General features: G+C 42.2%; 1 protein-coding gene across 2 annotated transcripts in view; it reads right to left on the reverse strand.

The window, feature by feature from the left end:
• The window catches only part of SMG6 (SMG6 nonsense mediated mRNA decay factor), a 349120-nt gene that overhangs the window by 16161 nt on the left and 311728 nt on the right, over window positions 1-21231 (reverse strand). For both annotated transcript variants that reach the window (XM_069761370.1, XM_069761371.1), the window contains exon 15: window positions 8888-9031. In XM_069761370.1, coding sequence (XP_069617471.1) covers window positions 8888-9031 — 144 coding nt within the window. The remainder of the gene's footprint in view (window positions 1-8887; window positions 9032-21231) is intronic.

Genomic DNA, 21231 nt, shown 5'->3' on the forward strand with positions numbered 1-21231 from the left:
ATGAAGGCTTATTTTTTTGTGGGACAAGTTGTAGTTTTGAATGAGACTATTCATTTTACCACACAGTGTACTGGAAAACAGGAGAAATTGTGAACCCCCCCCTGTCCCTGCAAGTCAGACATTGTTTTTTGGAAATTGTTTTTACGATGTGATTAAAATGATTCTGCTCAACAGTACCATTACAGTGATACCAAACATGTTCAGCTTTTTTATTATTTTAGTGGTGAAAAAAAAATCTTAAGCTTTTTTTAAAGAAAAAAAAAAATCAAAATTTTTGGGTTGTGTCGCCGTTTTCTGAGAGTCGTAACATTTTCATTTTTTGGTTGATGTAGCTGTGTGACGGCTTATTATTTGTGGAACGAGACAAAACTTTTTTTTATTGTTACTATTTTGGGTTAGATTACATTTTGATCGCTTGTTACAGCATTTTTTGTGGTATTATAGGTATTATGAATTCCTTTACGGGCGGAGTGATTCATGTAAAGTCGGTGTGCTTTCCCCCCGGAATGCCAGGAAGGCAGCTGCAGAGTATCGCCTCCCTGCTCTATCATGTGCATTTTATGTCTGCTGGTAGCTGGATAAGTATTACATACAAAAGAATCGCTCCAATACATGGAGCTGTGAGGCAGAGTGTCACTTTAAAAGGCTAAGGGTATGTTCATACATTGCTTTTTTGCTGGAAAAACAGCAGCGGTTCACTGTACCAGCAAAGTGACAGCTGAAATCACATGTACACGTTGCTTTTTTTCCTTGCACATGTGAAGCAGTTTCAGAATGGCAGCATGAATTCTTTTAGAGTTTTCCAGCATTTTACTGATTCAAATGAATGGAAAAAGGAAAGTAATAAAAATGCACACAAAAATGCAGCAACAATGCACACATTTAATGTAGTGCTGCCAACAAAACAGAACGTTTATACATAGCCTAACTGTATTTTCAATATACTTTGCAAATTGCAGAATAAGCTGTTACGTGTGTACACAAGGAATAACACTATTTCTGGCCATTATAGAACTTGTATCAATTTGCAATTGACACTTAGTTGGTGAAAGGAGGCTAGCTACCATCTTGTTTTCTAAACCCAGAGATGGATCCCTGCTCTTCATTTATTAGTCAGTATATAGGCAAAAGAGACAACAGCATGAGGGAAATTAAACAGCAATCCTCAGCTATGTTGATGTGAATTCAGGTCTGGGGTGAGGTAAAAGACTTGTTAGAAAGCTCACCACTTCTTGCTGTGTTCCTCACCCCTCCTGCCATCTCCATTGAGTGTAACAGGAGATGTAACTTGGTACCTCACTGTGCTGGCAGTCTGTCTTGTTCTGAGCAAGACTAAGTTGAGGTGGTGAAAGACAAGTTCGGGAGGCAGATTATTCACACAGAAAGAAAGCTGACTTCTATGATCAAGCATATTACGTTTCATATATATTCACCTGTGCTATTGATTGATGCAAAATTTGTTGCGAGTACAGTTTTCTTTTAAAGGTAATGAAACATAGAAAGGGAAATTTCTCAGTAATTTCCTGTGAGCAATAACACTATGGCTTATGAATGAGAGCATTAACAGGTAATGAGCAAAGAGAACATTTCTAGGCAAAGGAAAAAGTTTTAACAGATAACTTCTGGAAAACAACAGAGAACATCTGTAAAAATCATCATCCCTGATATCTGGTGAGTGTATGCGGTCACTGGCATTTAATGTATAACATAATGTATTCCTGGAAGCCTACAGGACAGCGATGTTCCTAACAACTCAAAGACTGAGAAACGCCAGTCCGAGAAAAGGCGCAATGGGCTCGCCATGCAGTTTACCTTCCCGCATCACTACCAGAAAACAAATCCGTCATGTAAACAGATAGAATTTTGATATTTGGACACAGTCTCCATAACTCACATACTGCATACAAGGAGATAGGGATGTCTGGGCCCTCCGTCAGCCATAGCAGAGTTCGCTACAGGCTGGCAGTGACTCTCGGTGTGCCGCTGAAATCAGTCCATGTGTTACTATGGCCATAAATATTATAAATGAATATCTCCAACAAACTGGCCAAGAAATTGAATAATTTGATCTAACCGCAAATGAGAAGTGTAGTCTGTGAACGTCTTATCTTCCCATCTGACGTCCCTTCGTGGTGTCCCTAAAGCGTCTCTATACTCCTGGCAATAGCCATAAGAAGTACACTGCACAAGTTCGGCTAGCCACCGCTAAGCTTCAGCTCCCCAGAAGGATAGCATCTCAAGCTCTTTATCCCAGAACTCCTCCAAGTAATCCTGCACTACCCAGGGAAGAAAGGCATAAGAAGGACCAAAGACATGGACAGTAAGGGGGTAGCTCCTATTAGGGCCAGCCTTTTATGGTGATCCTATATATATAGAATTTACAGATTCCTTGCAGGGAAGTCTATGGGGAAGATCATACATTCAAAAACCACACTTCTGAATTAAAGGAGCTGTCCAGGACTTTAATATCTAGTGCCGAATATCCTTAGGATAGGTCATCTCATCAATATGAGAATGGTGGGAATCAAACATCCAGCACTTCTGCAGCTGTATGCTGGTCCTATAGTAGACAGAAACAAATAGTGTAGGGAGTCAGAAGACAACAGCTCCGTACATAGCCCATCAGTCAGAGTACTGCAACTCAGCAGATGAATGGGAGTCCAGCTGCAATACCTCTATACAGTGTATGAAGCTGTGCTGTTCCAGCTCTAGACTTCATCCGGCTGCCAGGGGGCCTAACAGCAGATTGGTGGGGCCGCTGGGTGTCTGACCTCCACTGCCACGATATTGATGACCTATCCTAATGATTGGACATCCATATATGAGTAATGGACAACCTCTTAAAATTCAACAAAATCCATTATACTCACAATCTACCACTTTTTCACCCAGCAGTATTTCCATTTCCATGGCAATCTCGATACATCCTGGCTTCTTGTGGTGATGTAAAATAATAAGGCTATGTTCACACAATAGAGCATGTCACTTCTTTCAGCGTTTTTTACCCATTGAAAGTAATTGGTGAAAAAAATTTTTGCAAAAAAACACAGGTATCAGGTTTTGCAGCGTTTTTTGTGTCAAAACCTGATGAAATAGAATCAGATTTTATTTCTTGCACTAAACTTTATCAGCATGCACAAGAAACAAATGTAGCATTACAACATAACACTGCAAAATGCACAAAAAAAAAGCAGGAAAAACGCAAAAGAAAAAACAAGCAACTGCTTTTTTGAGGCAAGTATCTTACTGCCAAGAGAGGAGATTTTGCTGCAAGAAAAAAAAAAACGGAGCTGAAAAAATGCCTAGTGTGAACATTCCCTTAAAAAGACTGCAGTGGTCCTATTACCTTGGTAAAACCCTTACAACGGCGCAATAAGACTTTTTTTCTTAATGCATTATACAGGATGTTTGGAGCTGTTTTTATGATTAATTTATCATAATTTTCAGTATGATTTTCATAAACCCTTCTCTTCCTGTCCATTGGGCAGGATTTATATCAGAAGTGTAAAATAAAAAAAAAATAAAGGGTTTGGTTTATTCCACCAATTTGAATGGCTACATGTAATTCTACATTTTCCATGTAAAGGGTGTTGCAGGAAAAATGAGTGGCTAAATGCAAAATCCTCCTGTAAAATCATCTGGTTTTTGGCCAGCTGTCAGATTAAAGGGGGTTGTCACCAATGAGACAATCCAATTGAGTTTTAAAACGCACATTAGATTTGTCTAAAGCAACGTTCACACATTACTTTTCTGCTCCATTATGGAAACAGAAAAATGGAACTTATGCAGGAAACTGATCCATCATAAGATGGACACAAAAGCACCCAATTGACTTTTTGACTATCATGGGGTCAATTGGGTTTCCGTTAGGGTGTGTTATTTTACTGGAATCTATACCTGAAATAGAGCCGTCAAACAGAAACAAACACAGGTGTGAACCAAGTCTTAGTGGTTAGCACTTTTGATTTGTATTGGGGGGGAAGGGGTGGTCCCACATTTACAGTAAATGCAATCAATGGCAATATCTGGGGTGGGGTGGTCCCACATTTACAGTAAATGCAATCAATGACAATATTTGCACGGAGTTTATAATTTCTCCTCATGTTTGATTTGGTTTTCCATGAATTCTCCAATTTTCTCCCACATGCCAAAAACATACCGGGGCAAATGTGATCCTGTGGAATGGTTAGACAATGCAAACTTAAACTAGACCAGTGTAAAAATGTGTAAAATGTTATGTTTATAAATGGACAGTGTTACGCTTCCTCCTTGTTGAAAAATATAGGGATTAGACGAACAGCACAATGCCCAAAGTGGAGATGCCCAAAATGCTGGGAGAAAGTGATTGATTGCATAAATACTATTTTTGGGGTGAGAGTACATAATACAGTACTAACTCTAATGACTTCTAATAAAATGTGCGTCAGTGCTGGGTTGTAGCGAAGGAGGAGATCTCACATACATAGATCTCGCTCATTCAGAGAGGAGGGTTGTGGAGGATTATGCTGTGAAAAGTTTTGACCTACCGTATATACTCGAGTATAAGCCGAGATTTTAAGCCCATATTTTTGGGCTGAAAGTCCCCCTCTCGGCTTATACTCGAGTCATATACCCGGGGGTCGGCAGGTGAGGGGGAGCGGGGGGGCTGTGTAGTTATACTTACCTGCTGCGGCGCGGTCTCTGCAGTCCCTGGCTTCCCCGGTGCTGCAGATTCTTCCTGTACTGAGCGGTCACATGGCACCGCTCATTACAGAAATGAATAGGCGGCTCCACCTCCCATAGGGGAGGAGCCGCACATTCATTGCTGTAAATGATCGGTAACTGTGACCGCTCAATTACAGGAAGAAGCTGCAGCGTCGGGGAAGCAGGGACCGCGCCGGAGCAGGTAAGGGGAGCGCAGCGCTGCGCGATATTTACCTGCTCCTCGCTCCGGTGCGGCTCCGTCTGCAGCGTCCTCTAGCAGTGACGCTCAGGTTAGAGGGCGCTGTGACGTAGTCAGTGCGCGCCCTCTGCTGAGCGTCAGTGCTGGAGACAGAGACGCACGAGGAGCAGATAAATATTGAAAGCGCTGGCGTCCTGAGCAAGAAAGGTGAGTATGTGATTTTTTTTTTATTGCAGCAGCAGCATTATATATGGCACAGCATTATATGGAGCATCTATGGGGCAATAATCAACGGTACAGAACATTCTATATGGGGCACAGCTTTATATATGGAGCATCTATGGGGCCATAATCAACGGTACAGAACATTCTATATGGGGCACAGCTTTATATATGGAGCATCTATGGGGCCATAATCAACGGTACAGAACATTCTATATGGGGCACAGCTTTATGTGGAGCATCTATGGGGCCATAATCAACGGTGCAGAGCATTCTATATGGGGCACAGCATTATATATGGAGCACCTATGGGGCCATAATCAACGGTGCAGAACATTCTATATGGGGCACAGCTTTATATGGAGCATCTATGGGGCCATAATGAACGGTGCAGAACATTATATATGGCACAGCTTTATATGGAGCATCTATGGGGCCATAATCAATGGTGCAGAGCAATATACCGTATATGGGGCACAGCTTTATAAGGAGCATCTATGGGGCCATAATCAATGGTGCAGAGCAATATACCGTATATGGGGCACAGCTTTATAAGGAGCATCTATGGGGCCATAATCAATGGTGCAGAGCATTCTATATGGGGCACAGCATTATATATGGAGCACCTATGGGGCCATAATCAACGGTGCAGAGCATTCTATATGGGGCACAGCATTATATATGGAGCACCTATGGGGCCATAATCAACGGTGCAGAACATTCTATATGGCACAGCTTTATATGGAGCATCTATGGGGCCATAATCAATGGTGCAGAGCAATATACCGTATATGGGGCACAGCTTTATATGGAGCATCTATGGGGCCATAATCAATGGTGCAGAGCAATATACCGTATATGGGGCACAGCTTTATAAGGAGCATCTATGGGGCCCTAATCAACGGTGCAGAGCAATATATATATGGCACAGCTTTCTATGGAGCATCTATGGGGCCATAATGAACGGTATAGAGCATTCTATATAGCACAGTTGCATATGGAGCATCTATGGGGCAATAATGAACGGTATGGAGCATCTATTTTTATTTTTGAAATTTACCAGTAGCTGCTGCATTTTCCACCCTAGGCTTATACTCGAGTCAATACGTTTTCCCAGTTTTTTGTGGCAAAATTAGGGGGGTCGGCTTATACTCGGGTCGGCTTATACTCGAGTATATACGGTAACTTTTTCTAGAAAGTTGAGACTTGGGGAGTCATCAGGGACCCCTCAGGCCTTGCAGAGCATTCTATATGGGGCACAGCATTATATATGGAGCACCTATGGGGCCATAATCAATGGTGCAGAGCATTCTATATGGGGCACAGCATTATATATGGAGCACCTATGGGGCCATAATCAACGGTGCAGAGCATTCTATATGGGGCACAGCATTATATATGGAGCACCTATGGGGCCATAATCAACGGTGCAGAACATTCTATATGGCACAGCTTTATATGGAGCATCTATGGGGCCATAATCAATGGTGCAGAGCAATATACCGTATATGGGGCACAGCTTTATATGGAGCATCTATGGGGCCATAATCAATGGTGCAGAGCAATATACCGTATATGGGGCACAGCTTTATAAGGAGCATCTATGGGGCCCTAATCAACGGTGCAGAGCAATATATATATGGCACAGCTTTCTATGGAGCATCTATGGGGCCATAATGAACGGTATAGAGCATTCTATATAGCACAGTTGCATATGGAGCATCTATGGGGCAATAATGAACGGTATGGAGCATCTATTTTTATTTTTGAAATTTACCAGTAGCTGCTGCATTTTCCACCCTAGGCTTATACTCGAGTCAATACGTTTTCCCAGTTTTTTGTGGCAAAATTAGGGGGGTCGGCTTATACTCGGGTCGGCTTATACTCGAGTATATACGGTAACTTTTTCTAGAAAGTTGAGACTTGGGGAGTCATCAGGGACCCCTCAGGCCTTGCTAATAGGTGATTTTTGTCTGTCCACTATTTCATCCTTCTTCTATGCTAGATTTCTGAAACTTAACATGGACAAAACGGAATTCATCATCTTTCCCCCATCTCACGTGACCACCCCAACGAACCTATCCATTACAGTAAATGGCTGCCCACTCTCCCCAGTCCCACAAGCTCGCTGCCTCGGGGTAATCCTTGATGCTGATCTCTCCTTCAAACCACATATCCAAGCCCTTTCCACTTCCTGCCGCCTTCAACTCAAAAATATTTCACAAATCCGTTCATTCCTCAACCAAGAATCTGCAAAAACCCTAGTCCATGCCCTCATCATCTCTCGCCTTGACTACTGCAACCTCCTGCTCTGTGGCCTCCCCTCGAACACTCTCGCACCCCTCCAATCTATTCTAAACTCTGCTGCCCGACTAATCCATCTGTCCCCCCGCTATTCCCCAGCTTCTCCCCTCTGTCAATCCCTTCACTGGCTCCCCATTGCTTAGAGACTCCAGTACAAAACCCTAACCATGACATACAAAGCCATCCACAACCTGTCTCCCCCATACATCTGTGACCTCGTCTCCTGGTACTTTCCTGCACGCAACCTCCGATCCTTACAAGATCTCCTTCTCTACTCCCCTCTTATCTCCTCTTCCCACAATCGCATACAAGATTTCTCTCGCACATCACCACTACTCTGGAACTCTCTACCACAACATATCAGACTCTCGCCTACCATCGAAACCTTCAAAAAGAGCCTGAAGACCCACCTCTTCCGACAAGCCTATAACCTGCAGTAACCACCGATCGACCAAACCGCTGCATGACCAGCTCTACCCTCGCCTACTGTATTCTCACCCATCTGTTGTAGATTGTGAGCCTTCGCGGGCAGGGTCCTCTCTACTCCTGTACCAGTTATGACTTGTATTGTTTAAGATTATTGTACTTGTTTTTATTATGTATACCCCTCCTCACATGTAAAGCTCCATGGAATAAATGGCGCTATAACAATAAATAATAATAATTAAAAAAAAAAATCATCAGTCTGTGGTTACCGACTGTTTTCTTTAATAAAAAAAAAAAAAGTAGCCACAGACTGGCGATAGGTACTCGAAGTCTATCAGTAGAGTTGTGAGTGCTTGGTTTCCTTGTATATCAAATCCTCAAAATAAGGAATACAACAAATCACAAGGAAAGTAATGTTGGATCTAGCAAGGGTTTAGGTGAAAAATAAAAGTGCATCTTTTGGTCTATGGAGGGGAAATGGCGAAGTTATAACAACATGGATACCACCTGATTATTTGATTCGAGGAAGAATAAAAAATATTTTTTTCCTCCACCTGGGAGGAGAAGGAACTATGGGTGGTGGGTGAGTATTAAGGCAGATATGAAGGTGTAAGGGAATTATAAAGCATTTTTATTAAAGTCTTTGTTTTTGGAAACAGTTACAGAAATAAAATAAAAAGGAGCTAAATTTAGCAGTGTGTTTCTTGCAAGATGAAAAATGTGGTGCATCTTTATATATGTTTGCCTAACTTTAAATCATTTCTTGGTTGGTTTATATTTTAGCATGTATCTTGAACCAAACCCCATTTCTGGCAAAATAACATAAATAGGTGGTCAAATTTCCAATCTGCACTTTGAGTTCCTCGGGTGAGAAAACCTCCTTTCAAATGTTCTATCCACAAACTGAGTAAGTATGACCAAGTCAGGCTCGCTGTTTCTTTTAGTGCTTTCTTTGATAGTGTGCACTAAACAGAATTTCTAGATGTGCCCTTTAACTTCTGTAACTACAGGAAAGGACCATCGGTTCCATGCTTGCACTTGTTATAAATTTACCTGAATCTTCTGCTGCCGACGTTTCTGCTCCTCTACTTTCCTCGCCAGGGCTTGCTTCTTGGCACGTAACTCTCGAAAATCATGCTCTGCCCCGCTGCTTTCTGGCTCAGAATTTTCTGCAAACGCTTCAATCACTACATCATCCTGGAATAAAAACAGGTTTATGAGCAGTTAGTGTAAGATTTACAGTGCATCACCTGCATAAGACGTACTCTCTGCATTACCTGAAAGATTAACTTCCTGCTTTTGCAGGCAATATTTCCGCTGGTCTTAGAATAAAACCCTGGCATACTGTAAGTCACACCACGAATGGACATATGATGCCATGAAACCTTCATTACAGAACAGTGTACGGGGAAATGAGAACTCAGAAGAAAAACATTTCATAGAATTAAGGTGGTAATATTAAGATTATTACCCTAGTCATGTCATGAGCCCACCATACTCATTACTGCTGATGATCTGACTGCACTGAACGGTTACAGGCCATCTGGTTTAGACAAATATCCGTACTGCCAGGAGCCTAGGAAATCAGCAGCCATCGCAAAAAGAACTAGGCGGTCAGAGTCACCATTCAGATATTTTCATTGGATGTTAGTAGTCTTACAGAGCCATAGGCTTGATGAAGGGCTAGCTAATGGAAAAATATTCTCCATGGGAAGTCATGGGGTATTACAGATGGGGTATTCATCAGTATCATTAAGGTATATTTATACGAGCTGACATTAGTCGCCCATGTAAAGACGCCAGCGATCACACAACGAGCAAAACACTCACTCAGTGGGCGATCGGATAGTTTATGCTAGCATATATGGTAAATCATCGCTATAGGCAGCTCATTGCCCCGTGCAGAAAGGAAATGTGCTGTACGGGGAATGATCGTCTTACTGATCGTTCTGTTCCCATCAGTATTCGTTTGCCCATGTGATAATACCGTAAACTTGTATATAGCCAATCAGCAGTCATTAATGAGCCCAAATTTGATAGTAACTCTCTTTATCGGTCATACCTTCAGAAACGATTGCACTGTAGTGGGTTTAGCACCATTTGTTTTTGTCACATACATATTATAAATGTTTTTGCAGCTACTGAAACCACCTACAATGGGGAAAATAAGTATTTAATACACTGACAATTTTGCAAGTTTTTCCACTTATAAAGAATGGAGAGGTCTAATTTTAATCGCAGGTACACTTCACCTGTGAGAGACAGAATCTAAAAATCCAGAAAATCACATTGTATGATTTTTACATAATTAATTTGCATTTTATAGCATGAAATAAGTATTTGCTACAATAGAAAAACAGAACTTAACATTTGGTACCAAAACCTTTGTTTGCAATTACAGATGGCAGACATTTCCTGTAGATCTTGATCAGGTTTGCACACACTGCAGCAGGGATTTTGGCCCATTCCTCCATACTGATCTTCTCCAGATCTTTCAGGTTTCAGGGCTGTCACTGGGCAACATTGAGTTTCAGATCCCTGCAAAGATTTTCTATTGGGTTCAGGTGTGGAGACTGGCTAGGCCACTCCAGGACCTTGTAATGCTTCTTACAGAGCCACACCTTTGTTGCCCTGGCCATTGTCATGCTGGAAGACCCAGCCATGATCCATCCTTCAAAGCTTTCACTAAGGGAAGGAAGTTGTTTGCCAAAATCTCAGGATATATGACCTCATCCATCCACCCTTCAATACAGTGCAGTCGACCTGTCCCCTTTGCAGAAAAGCATCCCCAAAGTAGGATGTTTTCCAAACCATGCTTAACTGTTCTTGGGGTTGTACTCACCCCTTTTCTTCCTCCAAACATGGGGAGGTCATTGACCGGATCCTCCTGTGTAGTACTGGGCTGATTCCTGACATTTATTTCTCAGTATCATCCTTACCCCACGAGGCGAGAACCTGAATGGAGCCCCAGACCGAGGAAGCTTGACGGTCATCTTGTGTTTCTTCCATTTTCTAATAATTGTGCCAACGGTTGTTGCCTTTTTTTTTTTTTACCAAGCTGCTTGCCTGTTGTCCTGTAGCCCATCCCAGCCTTGTGCAGGTCTACAATTTTGTCCCTGGTGTCCTTAGATATCTCTTTGGTCTTGGCCATGGTGGAGAGGTTGGCGTGTGTGGACACGTGTCTTTTATATAACGAGTTCAAACAGGTGCAATTAATACAGGTAATGAGTGCAGAACAGGAGGGCTTCTTAAAGCCTCAGGTCTGTGAGCCAAGATTCTTACTAGTTGGTAGGTGATCAAATATTTATTTCATGCACCAAAATGCAAATGTAAAAGTCATATAATGTGATTTTCTATTTTTTTTTTTAGAGTCTCTCTTACGCCGTTGAAGTGTACCTAGAATAAAAATTACAGACCTCTCCATTATTTGTAGGTGGGAAAACTTGTAAAATCAGCAGTGCATGAAATACTTACCATATTTTCCACACTGTATATATTCTATGAATCTAACAAAATAAAAGTCTCACTGAAAACAGACACAAAGAAATAACACTAATATCTATCTATCTATCTATATATCCTAGCAATTGCATGTATAATCTTTTTTGTTTTTAAATCCCAGAAGTAAACTATAGAATTGCTAATTTTTAAGAATTCTTCAGCAGAAACCTCTCCCCCTTTGCAGTAATACAGAACAATAAATGCTGATTCCCATCCTAAGGCCACTGTGACAAAACCACATTGTGTTCTATAATACGGTTTCAGGCTCAAGTAGAGAATGTTGCAGAAAGGCAAAATGGCGATTTCTTCTTTAATTACAACATTTATTTCAAGATTTAGTGCCCCTTTAAGATGTCTTGCTGCTTTGTGTCTACAGATCTTTTGCAAATGTATGCATCTTCGTGGTTACAAAGTAGCAACAAACCCTGTAAATGTAAAATGCTGCTGCCTGGCGATACCCGACTGTCTCTGCCCCAGCAAACACCAAATCATTAGAAGACCTTTGTTGAGAAGCGTCATTTAGGCTAAGGACGAGATGTAGAATTTTTCAGCGAGTGAAGTCAGGTTAAATTTTTCAGAATAAACAGATTTTTTTTAATTTTTATAATGCTGCATATAGAGGAGGTTTGAAACTCCCATCCACATCCATTTTAAGGGTTAACAAATTAATAGAGCAATGTCTGAACACTGCCTTAGTAGTTAGGACGTACGTTTTTTTTTTCTGCCCAAAAAACAAAAATACTGTCTGATTAGGATGTTTTGTAATTTTTTAATGTGCCTTTCCTCTAATTCCGTTGATCAAGAAAGAACAAACTGGGCTATACCAAACCCTCCCTGGTCCAGCACTTTGTCCCACCGATGCCCCGTACTGTGTTTGCCTGCTATGGTGATGTCATGTTGACAGCGCTGCAGCTAATCACTGACTAATATACATCATCAGAGCTGCTGTGTTCAGTGATGAACAGCAGCAATGTCAACATGATGTCACTGCTGCAGCCAAACAATACAGATCGGGACAGTCGCAGAGACATAGTGCAGAACCCAGGAGGATAAGAAAAAGGACAGCTTGTTTTTCTGAAGCTAACTGTCCCTGCAGGGAAAAAGATTTCTGAAGGGAAACTACCCCTTTTTATAAGTGCGTGTAACAAATGATCTGTACAATAATCTGTGTAAAATGTGAATGGAGATCACTAAACTATTCCCTCAACAGATGTCAGATAAAATAAAAGTTGGGCAGCTTAAATTTAAACACTCAAGCCTTTGTTCTAGATAAACTTTTGTGTTAAATATATACTTTAAACGTTTTTGGCAATTTTTTAATATATATTTTACAATCTGTACTAAAAATAAAAAATAAAACACTTGCAATTCTCACTTTATCCACTGGGGCATTTTAGACTGTAATCTTCTATTGCTTCAGGAAACAACACATGTACATAGAAAGAGCCATTAGATTCTTATCATATTTTTTGCATTGAATTGTCTAATTAGTGGGTGCAAGGTTCACTGAGAAGAGAGCTGAAAAGCGGTGATATCGCTTATTGCAATTGATGGATCAGTGTGTCATCAGCTGGCTAAATAAGTGTTAGCTGTCATTGTAATCCTACAAGTGACAATATGAAGACTTTCTGCAAACTCTTCCTTAAAAATACAGGATTAACAAGTCTAGATTAAAAAAAAAAACGTCGCCAGTGTGAAACTTGCACGATTTTTAGTTTTGTTTTAAAGAAAAAATATATAAATATACACTACCGTGTAAAAGTTTAAATTTCCTTATTTTTGAAAGCACAGTTTTTTCCAACGAAGCTAACATTAAATGATGCAGAAATGCACTCTATACATTGTTAATGTGGTAAATGACCATTCTAGCTGTAAACGTCTGGTTTGTAATGCAGTATCTTCATAGGTCTATAGAAGCCCATTTCCAACAACCATCACTCCAGTGTTCTTATGGTACTATGTGTTTGCTAACTGTGTAAGAAGGCTAATGGATGGTTAGAATACCCTTGTGCAAGTATGTTAGCACAGAAACAGTTTGGTTGATTAGAGAACCTATAAACCTGACCTTCCTTTGAGCTAGTTGAGAATCTGGAGCATTACATTTGTTGGTTCCATTAAACTCTCAAAATGGCCAGAAAAAAAAACCTTTCATGTGAAACTCGACAGTCTATTCTTGTTCTTAGAAATGAAGGCTATTCCATGCGAGAAATTGCCAAGAAACTGAAGATTTCCTACAATGGTGTGTACTACTCCCTTCAGAGGAGGACACAAGCAGGCTCTAACCAGAGTAGAAAGAGAAGTGGGAGGCCCCGCTGCACACCTGAGCATCAAGACAAGTACATTAGAGTCTGTAGTTTGAGAAATCAACGCCTCACAAGTCCTCAACTGGCAGCTTCATTAAATAGTAAACGCAAAACGCCAGCGTCAACGTCTACAATGAAGAGGCGACTCTGGTATGCTGGCCTTCAGGACAGAGTGGCAAAGAAAAAGTCATATCTGAGACTGGCTAATACAAGGGAAAAGGTTAATATGGGCAAAAGAACACAGACATTGGACAGAGGGAGATTGGAAAAAGTGTTATGGACAGATGAATCCAAGTTTGAGGTGTTTGGATCACACAGAAGAACATTTGTGAGAGGCAGAACAACTGAAAAGATGCTGGAAGAGTGCCTGACGCCATCTGTCAAGCATGGTGGAGGTAATGTTATGGTCTGGGGATCCTTTGGTGCTGGTCAAGTGGGAGATTTGTACAAGGTAAAAGGGATTTTGAATAAGGAAAGCTATCACTCCATTTTGCAACGTTATGCCATACCCTGTGGACAGCGCTTGATTGGAGCCAATTTCATCCTACAACAGGACAATGACCCAAAGCACACCTCCAAATTATGCAAGAACTATTTAGGGAAGAAGCAGGCAGCTGGTATTCTATCAGTAATGGAGTGGCCAGCGCAGTCACCTGATCTCAACCCCATTGAGCTGTTCTGGGAGCAGCGTGACCGTATGGTACGCAAAAAGTGCCCATCAAGCCAAACCAACTTGTGGGAGAGGCTTCTGGAAGCATGGGTTGAAATTTCTCCAGATTATCTCAGCAAATTAACTGCTAGAATGCCAAAGGTCTGCAAGGCTGTAATTGCTGCAAAGGGAGCATTCTTTGACAAAAGCAAAGTTTGAAGCAGAACATTTTTATTTCAAATAAAAATCTTCTTTTCGAACCTTGTCAATGTTTCAACTAGATTTTCAATTCATTTGGCAACTCATTGATTAATGAAAGTATGAGTTTTCATGGAAAACACAAAATTGTCTGGGTGACCGCAAAATTTTGAACGGTAGTGTAATTGTCAATGTTTTTTTTTCTCGCTGCAAATTTTTCTGCGGACAAAACCTGATCTCTTGGTAGTAAAAAAAAACAAAAAAAAAACTGCAGTCAAAATGGAGGTTTTGCTGCCATTTTTCAGGATCCCAAATATCAACTTTGCTTTCACCAAAAGGTCACATGAGTTAATGAAAAAATACGCAATTGCAAATGTAAAAACAGATTGAGGAAATTGAGTTGGTAGAGCTTAGTTTACTTTACACATTGATAGGGCACTGAGTTGGTAGGACTCTGTTTACACACTGATTTGGCACAGTGTTGGTAGGGCTTTGATTACTTTTACACATATAATTTAAATTTAATTTTAATTAAACTGAACAGATACAAATAGCCATGCTCAGGTGAGGATATCAACACATTATGGTTTAAACTTGGGAAAGAAAAAAAAAAATCACAAAAATAAATGGGTTTCACATCCTGCTGTACCCTGTGTTTATTTTCTTCACAAAAACGCTGCATAAACTGATAGTTTTTTGTTACGTTTTTGCACTTATCTATGCGTGAAAAAACACTGGAAGAATTGACATGCTTCAGTTTTAAAAAAAATGCAGCAGTTTTCTAATGCAGTCAGAAAAACAGAAGCGTGTGCATGAGATTTCTGAAATCTCACAGCTTTTGCTGGAACTGTAAAAATCAGCCTTTTAATCTGCATAAAAAAAGCCTGCAGCAAAAATACAACGTGTGAACATAGCCTTAGTGTCAAAGTGATTTTTCTATACTTTTGAGAGTTTTTAAGGTTTTTATTATCAATTTAACATCTCACTGTTGAGATGAACAGCTTTGAATAAAAAAAACTACTATGGTGGGAACTTTTTTTTTCTCTTTTATTCCCCCAAATTCGGCTACAGTTGTAGGTTTATATATACAAATAGATTTTTTTTTTATTTCCCTTGCCATCTCCAATGTTAAGGTAATTAAATGTTCATATTTTTAACATTTTTAAAAAAACCCCATGAAGAATGTATTGAAAGGTTGTCCATGGCTATCTCTTCCCTTAGTCCATCCTGGGAAGGAGGAAGGCAGGCTGATCGCACACAGCTCAGTCTCACTTCCCCGTCTCTGGGTAGCATATCTCCAGTAGATGTTTAGAAAGAGGTATGCTTCAGCGGCATGTGGTAAAAGTGTGTTGAGATCAGGAGTTAAATGTGGCTCCTGGTTAACTTGTGAGAGGTCAAGTGCTAGTCAAAAGGGTATGTATAAGTTTGGTCAGCTTTCATAAGATCAGGGTGCCAGGATCCCGCCTACTAACCAAAGGGGAACTTCTCACTTACCAAATGACTAAGGGCATCAACGACTATATGTGAGTAAGGAGGAGGGGACACCCCAATGTCAGCTAAGGGTCACAAGTTCACTGTGTCTGCTAGCCAGCTCTACAAAAGCGTGAGAAAATGAGCTGCTTCCAGTGACACTCTGCATTACACAGCCCCGGCTTCATGAGAAGTAGTGAAAAGTACAACCTTTACCAAATAGATGTCTGGTAATGGAAAATGGGCTTTATTCAAAGACAAAAAATACAACCTCTGTAAGATAGTGCGAGATAGTAATGCATCTATATTTGGTCACCGGATAGCTAGTGTTAGAGGGAACCTGTCACCAGAGGAAACATTATTAGCCTGCAGACATGGGGTTAACCTGCAGGTTAATAGTTATCAGCCTGCCAGGCGCCTGGACGTAACCAATCGTTGCAGGGAGAAATACGTATATTACTTACCGGTAATGTGTTTTTACGGAACCCATGACAGCACCCTTATATTCGCTGGTGATTAGAGTTGAGCGACCTTGACCTTTTTAGAGTCGAGCCGGGTTTTGCGAAACCCGACTATGTCCAAAGTCGGGTCGAGTGAAATCGGCCGATTATGACGTAAAGTCGGGATCGACCGAAACACGAAACCCAATGCAAGTCAATGGGGCAGCATAGTCGGCAGTGAGTGGGGGCCAGGAAAACACCTAGAGTGCCCATTTTAATGTCAAAACCATCCATTCTTCTTAATGAAGCTTGTCAAGCGTAATTTACCTTAAAATAATTGGAAGGCATTTGAAATTGGGGGTCATTTGGCTAAAGTTGTGGGGGGTAGGGCTGGTTCAAGTAATTAGTGGGCCCAGTAAATCTGGACCACGTCACGGCAGTGGAGCAGGGAGAGGTAAGTATTTCAACTTTGCAAGTGCTGTGATCCTGAGCAAGCAGGGGGGGCCCACTCGTTGGCATTGGCACTGGCACAGGGCCCCTCAAAGTACAGCGGTGTGTTTGCACGGCGGGGGCGCCTCCCACCGGCAGCAACACTTTTGCGTACTATGAGAGGCCCTGTGCCAGTGACGTCGCCAACTAGTATTCCTCCCCCCACCTGATGAAGGAACCTGCACTTTCATCTGCACCTTCCTCTTTGTCCCCGTGTAAGGTGGTATGGTATGCGGGAAGAGCAACCTGACTTTCAGCAGGGTCACAATGTTGTTGTGTAGCGTGCACGGGGAATGTTGCGTTATGGGTCAATGTACCAGCAGACTCATCTATCACTGGCTGGGCAATGGGCACGATGAAGTGGAAACACAGATATAGGCCCAAAGAAGAAAGTGGGCTAAATGCAGTTCAAAATTGGTAACACAGGAATAACCAGGGGGCATTGCAGTGGAGGACAACTGGAATGAGAGGCTGACACAGAGAGTAGGGCCAAATCAGTAAGTAGTCGAAATGCAGTTCAAAATTGGCAACCGTAGTAAACAGGCGGCACAGCTTTGTTCAGTGGAGGAGAACAGCAAGGAGTGGCAGACACCGATAGTAGGCCCCAACCCAACTAGTAGGCCAAATGCAGTCTAACATTAACAACTACTTAACGAGAGGCTGAAAATGGAATTTCAGGACAGGAAACCAGGAGAACAGCAAGGAGTGGCAGACACCGATAGTAGGCCCCAAACCAACTAGTACGCCAAATGCAGTTGTTCCATTTAACCACAATTTAATGAGAGCCTGAAGATAGAAGCTCAGGAAAGGCAACCTGGGGAACACCTTGGAGTGTAACACACCATCTCTCTCCACCCCATACCCATTTTGTAGGCCTAATGCTGTGTACTTTTCTACAACTACTAAACGAGAGTCGGAAGACCGAAGCAATGGCAAGGAAACCTGGGGAACACCTTGGAGTGTAACACACCATCTCTCTCCACCCGATACCCATTTTGTAGGCCTAATGCAGTGTAGTTTTCTACAACTACTAAACGAGAGTCGGAAGATCGAAGCAATGGCGAGGAAACCTGGAGAACACCTTGGAGTGTAACACACCATCTCTCTCCACCCCATTCCCCATTTTTTAGGCCTAATGCAGCCTACTTTCCGACACCTACTAAACGAGAGCATGAAGATCGAAGCTCAGGAAAGGCAACCTGGGGAACACCTTGGAGTGTAACAACAACCTCTCTCTACACCACGGAAGGGCTGATTCTTAGGAAGGAAGGCTGTTGTAAATAAGCATTGCGCGCCCGAGGGTGATTATATTCTTATTCGGTATCTACTCACCCTCGGACGCGCCATGCTTCTTGATTTGTAATTAATGTTTATTTGCAATGTGCTTTTGACTTACTCAATTATTTTTTTAATTATTGATTTTAGTAAATTAATAGTTTAACATCTTATTGGAAATAATTTAAAGGAGACGCGACAGGACAACACTCGGTGGATGCCATATCTGTGTTAACAACTCCAAAAAAACCTTTCAGTTAACTTCTTGCAGGAGAAAGTAATTGTAGCTGGTGGACCTTTTAGTACAGTTCCAGATTTTTGTTGTGTGTTTGTTTTTAATGTTAAAATGTCTGCATTTGAGATCTCAACACGATCTTATTTTTTATAATCAAAATAATTATTTTTTTATTTTAAGATGTTGGTTCAAGGGGTACACGGGCAGCAGTAGACAGGTCAGTGGAGGCCTAGTGGAAGGAGGGACCGCAGATGCGCCACTGTTTCACCCATACACAATTTGTAGGCCTAATGCAGCGTAGTTTCCAACAGCTAGTAAACGAGAGCCGGAAGATCGAAGCTCAGGAAAGGCAACCTGGGGAACACCTTGGAGTGTAACAACAACCTCTCTCTACACCACGGAAGGGCTGATTCTTAGGAAGGAAGGCTGTTGTAAATAAGCATTGCGCGCCCGAGGGTGATTATATTCTTATTCGGTATCTACTCACCCTCGGACGCGCCATGCTTCTTGATTTGTAATTAATGTTTATTTGCAATGTGCTTTTGACTTACTCAATTATTTTTTTAATTATTGATTTTATTAAATTAATAGTTTAACATCTTATTGGAAATAATTTAAAGGAGACGCGACAGGACAACACTCGGTGGATGCCATATCTGTGTTAACAACTCCAAAAAAACCTTTCAGTTAACTTCTTGCAGGAGAAAGTAATTGTAGCTGGTGGACCTTTTTAGTACAGTTCCAGATTTTTGTTGTGTGTTTGTTTTTAATGTTAAAATGTCTGCATTTGAGATCTCAACACGATCTTATTTTTTATAATCAAATTAATTTTTTAAATATTTTATTAGGTTGGTTCAAGGGGTACACGGGCCGCAGTAGACAGGTCAGTGGAGGCCTAGTGGAAGGAGTGACCGCAGACAGGCATCGAAGGCCTAAAATAATAACACATGGCTGTAGGCAATTTTAAATTGGTTCCAGGGTTACACGGGCAGCAGTGGTGTGGTCAGTGGAGGCCTAGTGGAAGGAGTGACCGCAGACAGGCATCGAAGGCCTAAAATAATAACACATGGCTGTAGGCAATTTTAAATTGGTTCCAGGGGTACTTGGGCAGCAGTGCCCTGGTCAGTGTAGTAGTAGTTGAAAGAATGTACCGCAGACAGGCATCGAAGGCCTAAAATAAAAAAATTGGGCTGGCTGTAGGCAATTTTAAATTGGTTCCAGGGTTACACGGGCAGCAGTGGTGTGGTCAGTGGAGGCCTAGTGGAAGGAGTGACCGCAGACAGGCATCGAAGGCCTAAAATAATAACACATGGCTGTAGGCAATTTTAAATTGGTTCCAGGGTTACACGGGCAGCAGTGGTGTGGTCAGTGGAGGCCTAGTGGAAGGAGTGACCGCAGACAGGCATCGAAGGCCTAAAATATTAACACATGGCTGTAGGCAATTTTAAATTGGTTCCAGGGGTACTTGGCAGCAGTGCCCTGGTCAGTGTAGTAGTAGTTGAAAGAATGTACCGCAGACAGGCATCGAAGGCCTAAAATAAAAAAATTGGGCTGGCTGTAGGCAATTTTAAATTGGTTCCAGGGTTACACGGGCAGCAGTGGTGTGGTCAGTGGAGGCCTAGTGGAAGGAGTGACCGCAGACAGGCATCGAAGGCCTAAAATAATAACACATGGCTGTAGGCAATTTTAAATTGGTTCCAGGGTTACACGGGCAGCAGTGGTGTGGTCAGTGGAGGCCTAGTGGAAGGAGTGACCGCAGACAGGCATCGAAGGCCTAAAATATTAACACATGGCTGTAGGCAATTTTAAATTGGTTCCAGGGGTACTTGGCAGCAGTGCCCTGGTCAGTGTAGTAGTAGTTGAAAGAATGTACCGCAGACAGGCATCGAAGGCCTAAAATAAAAAAATTGGGCTGGCTGTAGGCAATTTTAAATTGGTTCCAGGGTTACACGGGCAGCAGTGGTGTGGTCAGTGGAGGCCTAGTGGAAGGAGTGACCGCAGACAGGCATCGAAGGCCTAAAATAATAACACATGGCTGTAGGCAATTTTAAATTGGTTCCAGGGTTACACGGGCAGCAGTGGTGTGGTCAGTGGAGGCCTAGTGGAAGGAGTGACCGCAGACAGGCATCGAAGGCCTAAAATAATAACACATGGCTGTAGGCAATTTTAAATTGGTTCCAGGGTTACACGGGCAGCAGTGGTGTGGTCAGTGGAGGCCTAGTGGAAGGAGTGACCGCAGACAGGCATCGACGGCCTAAAATAATCACACATGGCTGTAGGCAATTTTAAATTGGTTCCAGGGGTACACGGGCAGCAGTGGTCTGGTCAGTGGAAGTCTAGTGGAAGGAGTGACCGCAGACAGGCTTCGAAGGCCTAACATAACAAAAATGTCAAAACAATGGTATTGTCAGTGCCAGTCATTGAAGGATGTCAGCGCCTAGACTACACATTGGTGAAGCTGTGAGAGATAATTTTGCTAGTGGTAGAGCACTGTTTGAGCTGGGGGGGGGGGGGAACTGGCTTGTGGCCGGCGGTACAGGCACAGGGCCCCTCATATTACAACGGTGAGTCTGACGTTGGGTGCGCACCACCACCGCCAGAGACACTTTATTGTACTATGAGGGACCCAGTGGCAGTGCCGTCGACCAAAAGCGGGCTCACCCACCTCTTCAGACAAACAGCACTCTCAAGGGTCCAAGCGCAAAGTGGCGATAGCACGACCCCGTGTGGGGAGTTTGGCCATTTCGTGAGGTGGAAACATGTCGTATGCTGGACAATCAGGTGAAGAAAATTACGAGATTGGAAAAGTCATTCAGAATAGTCCACAGGCAAGACCT

Source organism: Ranitomeya imitator, chromosome 3, assembly GCF_032444005.1.
Source record: "Ranitomeya imitator isolate aRanImi1 chromosome 3, aRanImi1.pri, whole genome shotgun sequence".
Lineage (NCBI taxonomy): Eukaryota > Metazoa > Chordata > Amphibia > Anura > Dendrobatidae > Ranitomeya > Ranitomeya imitator.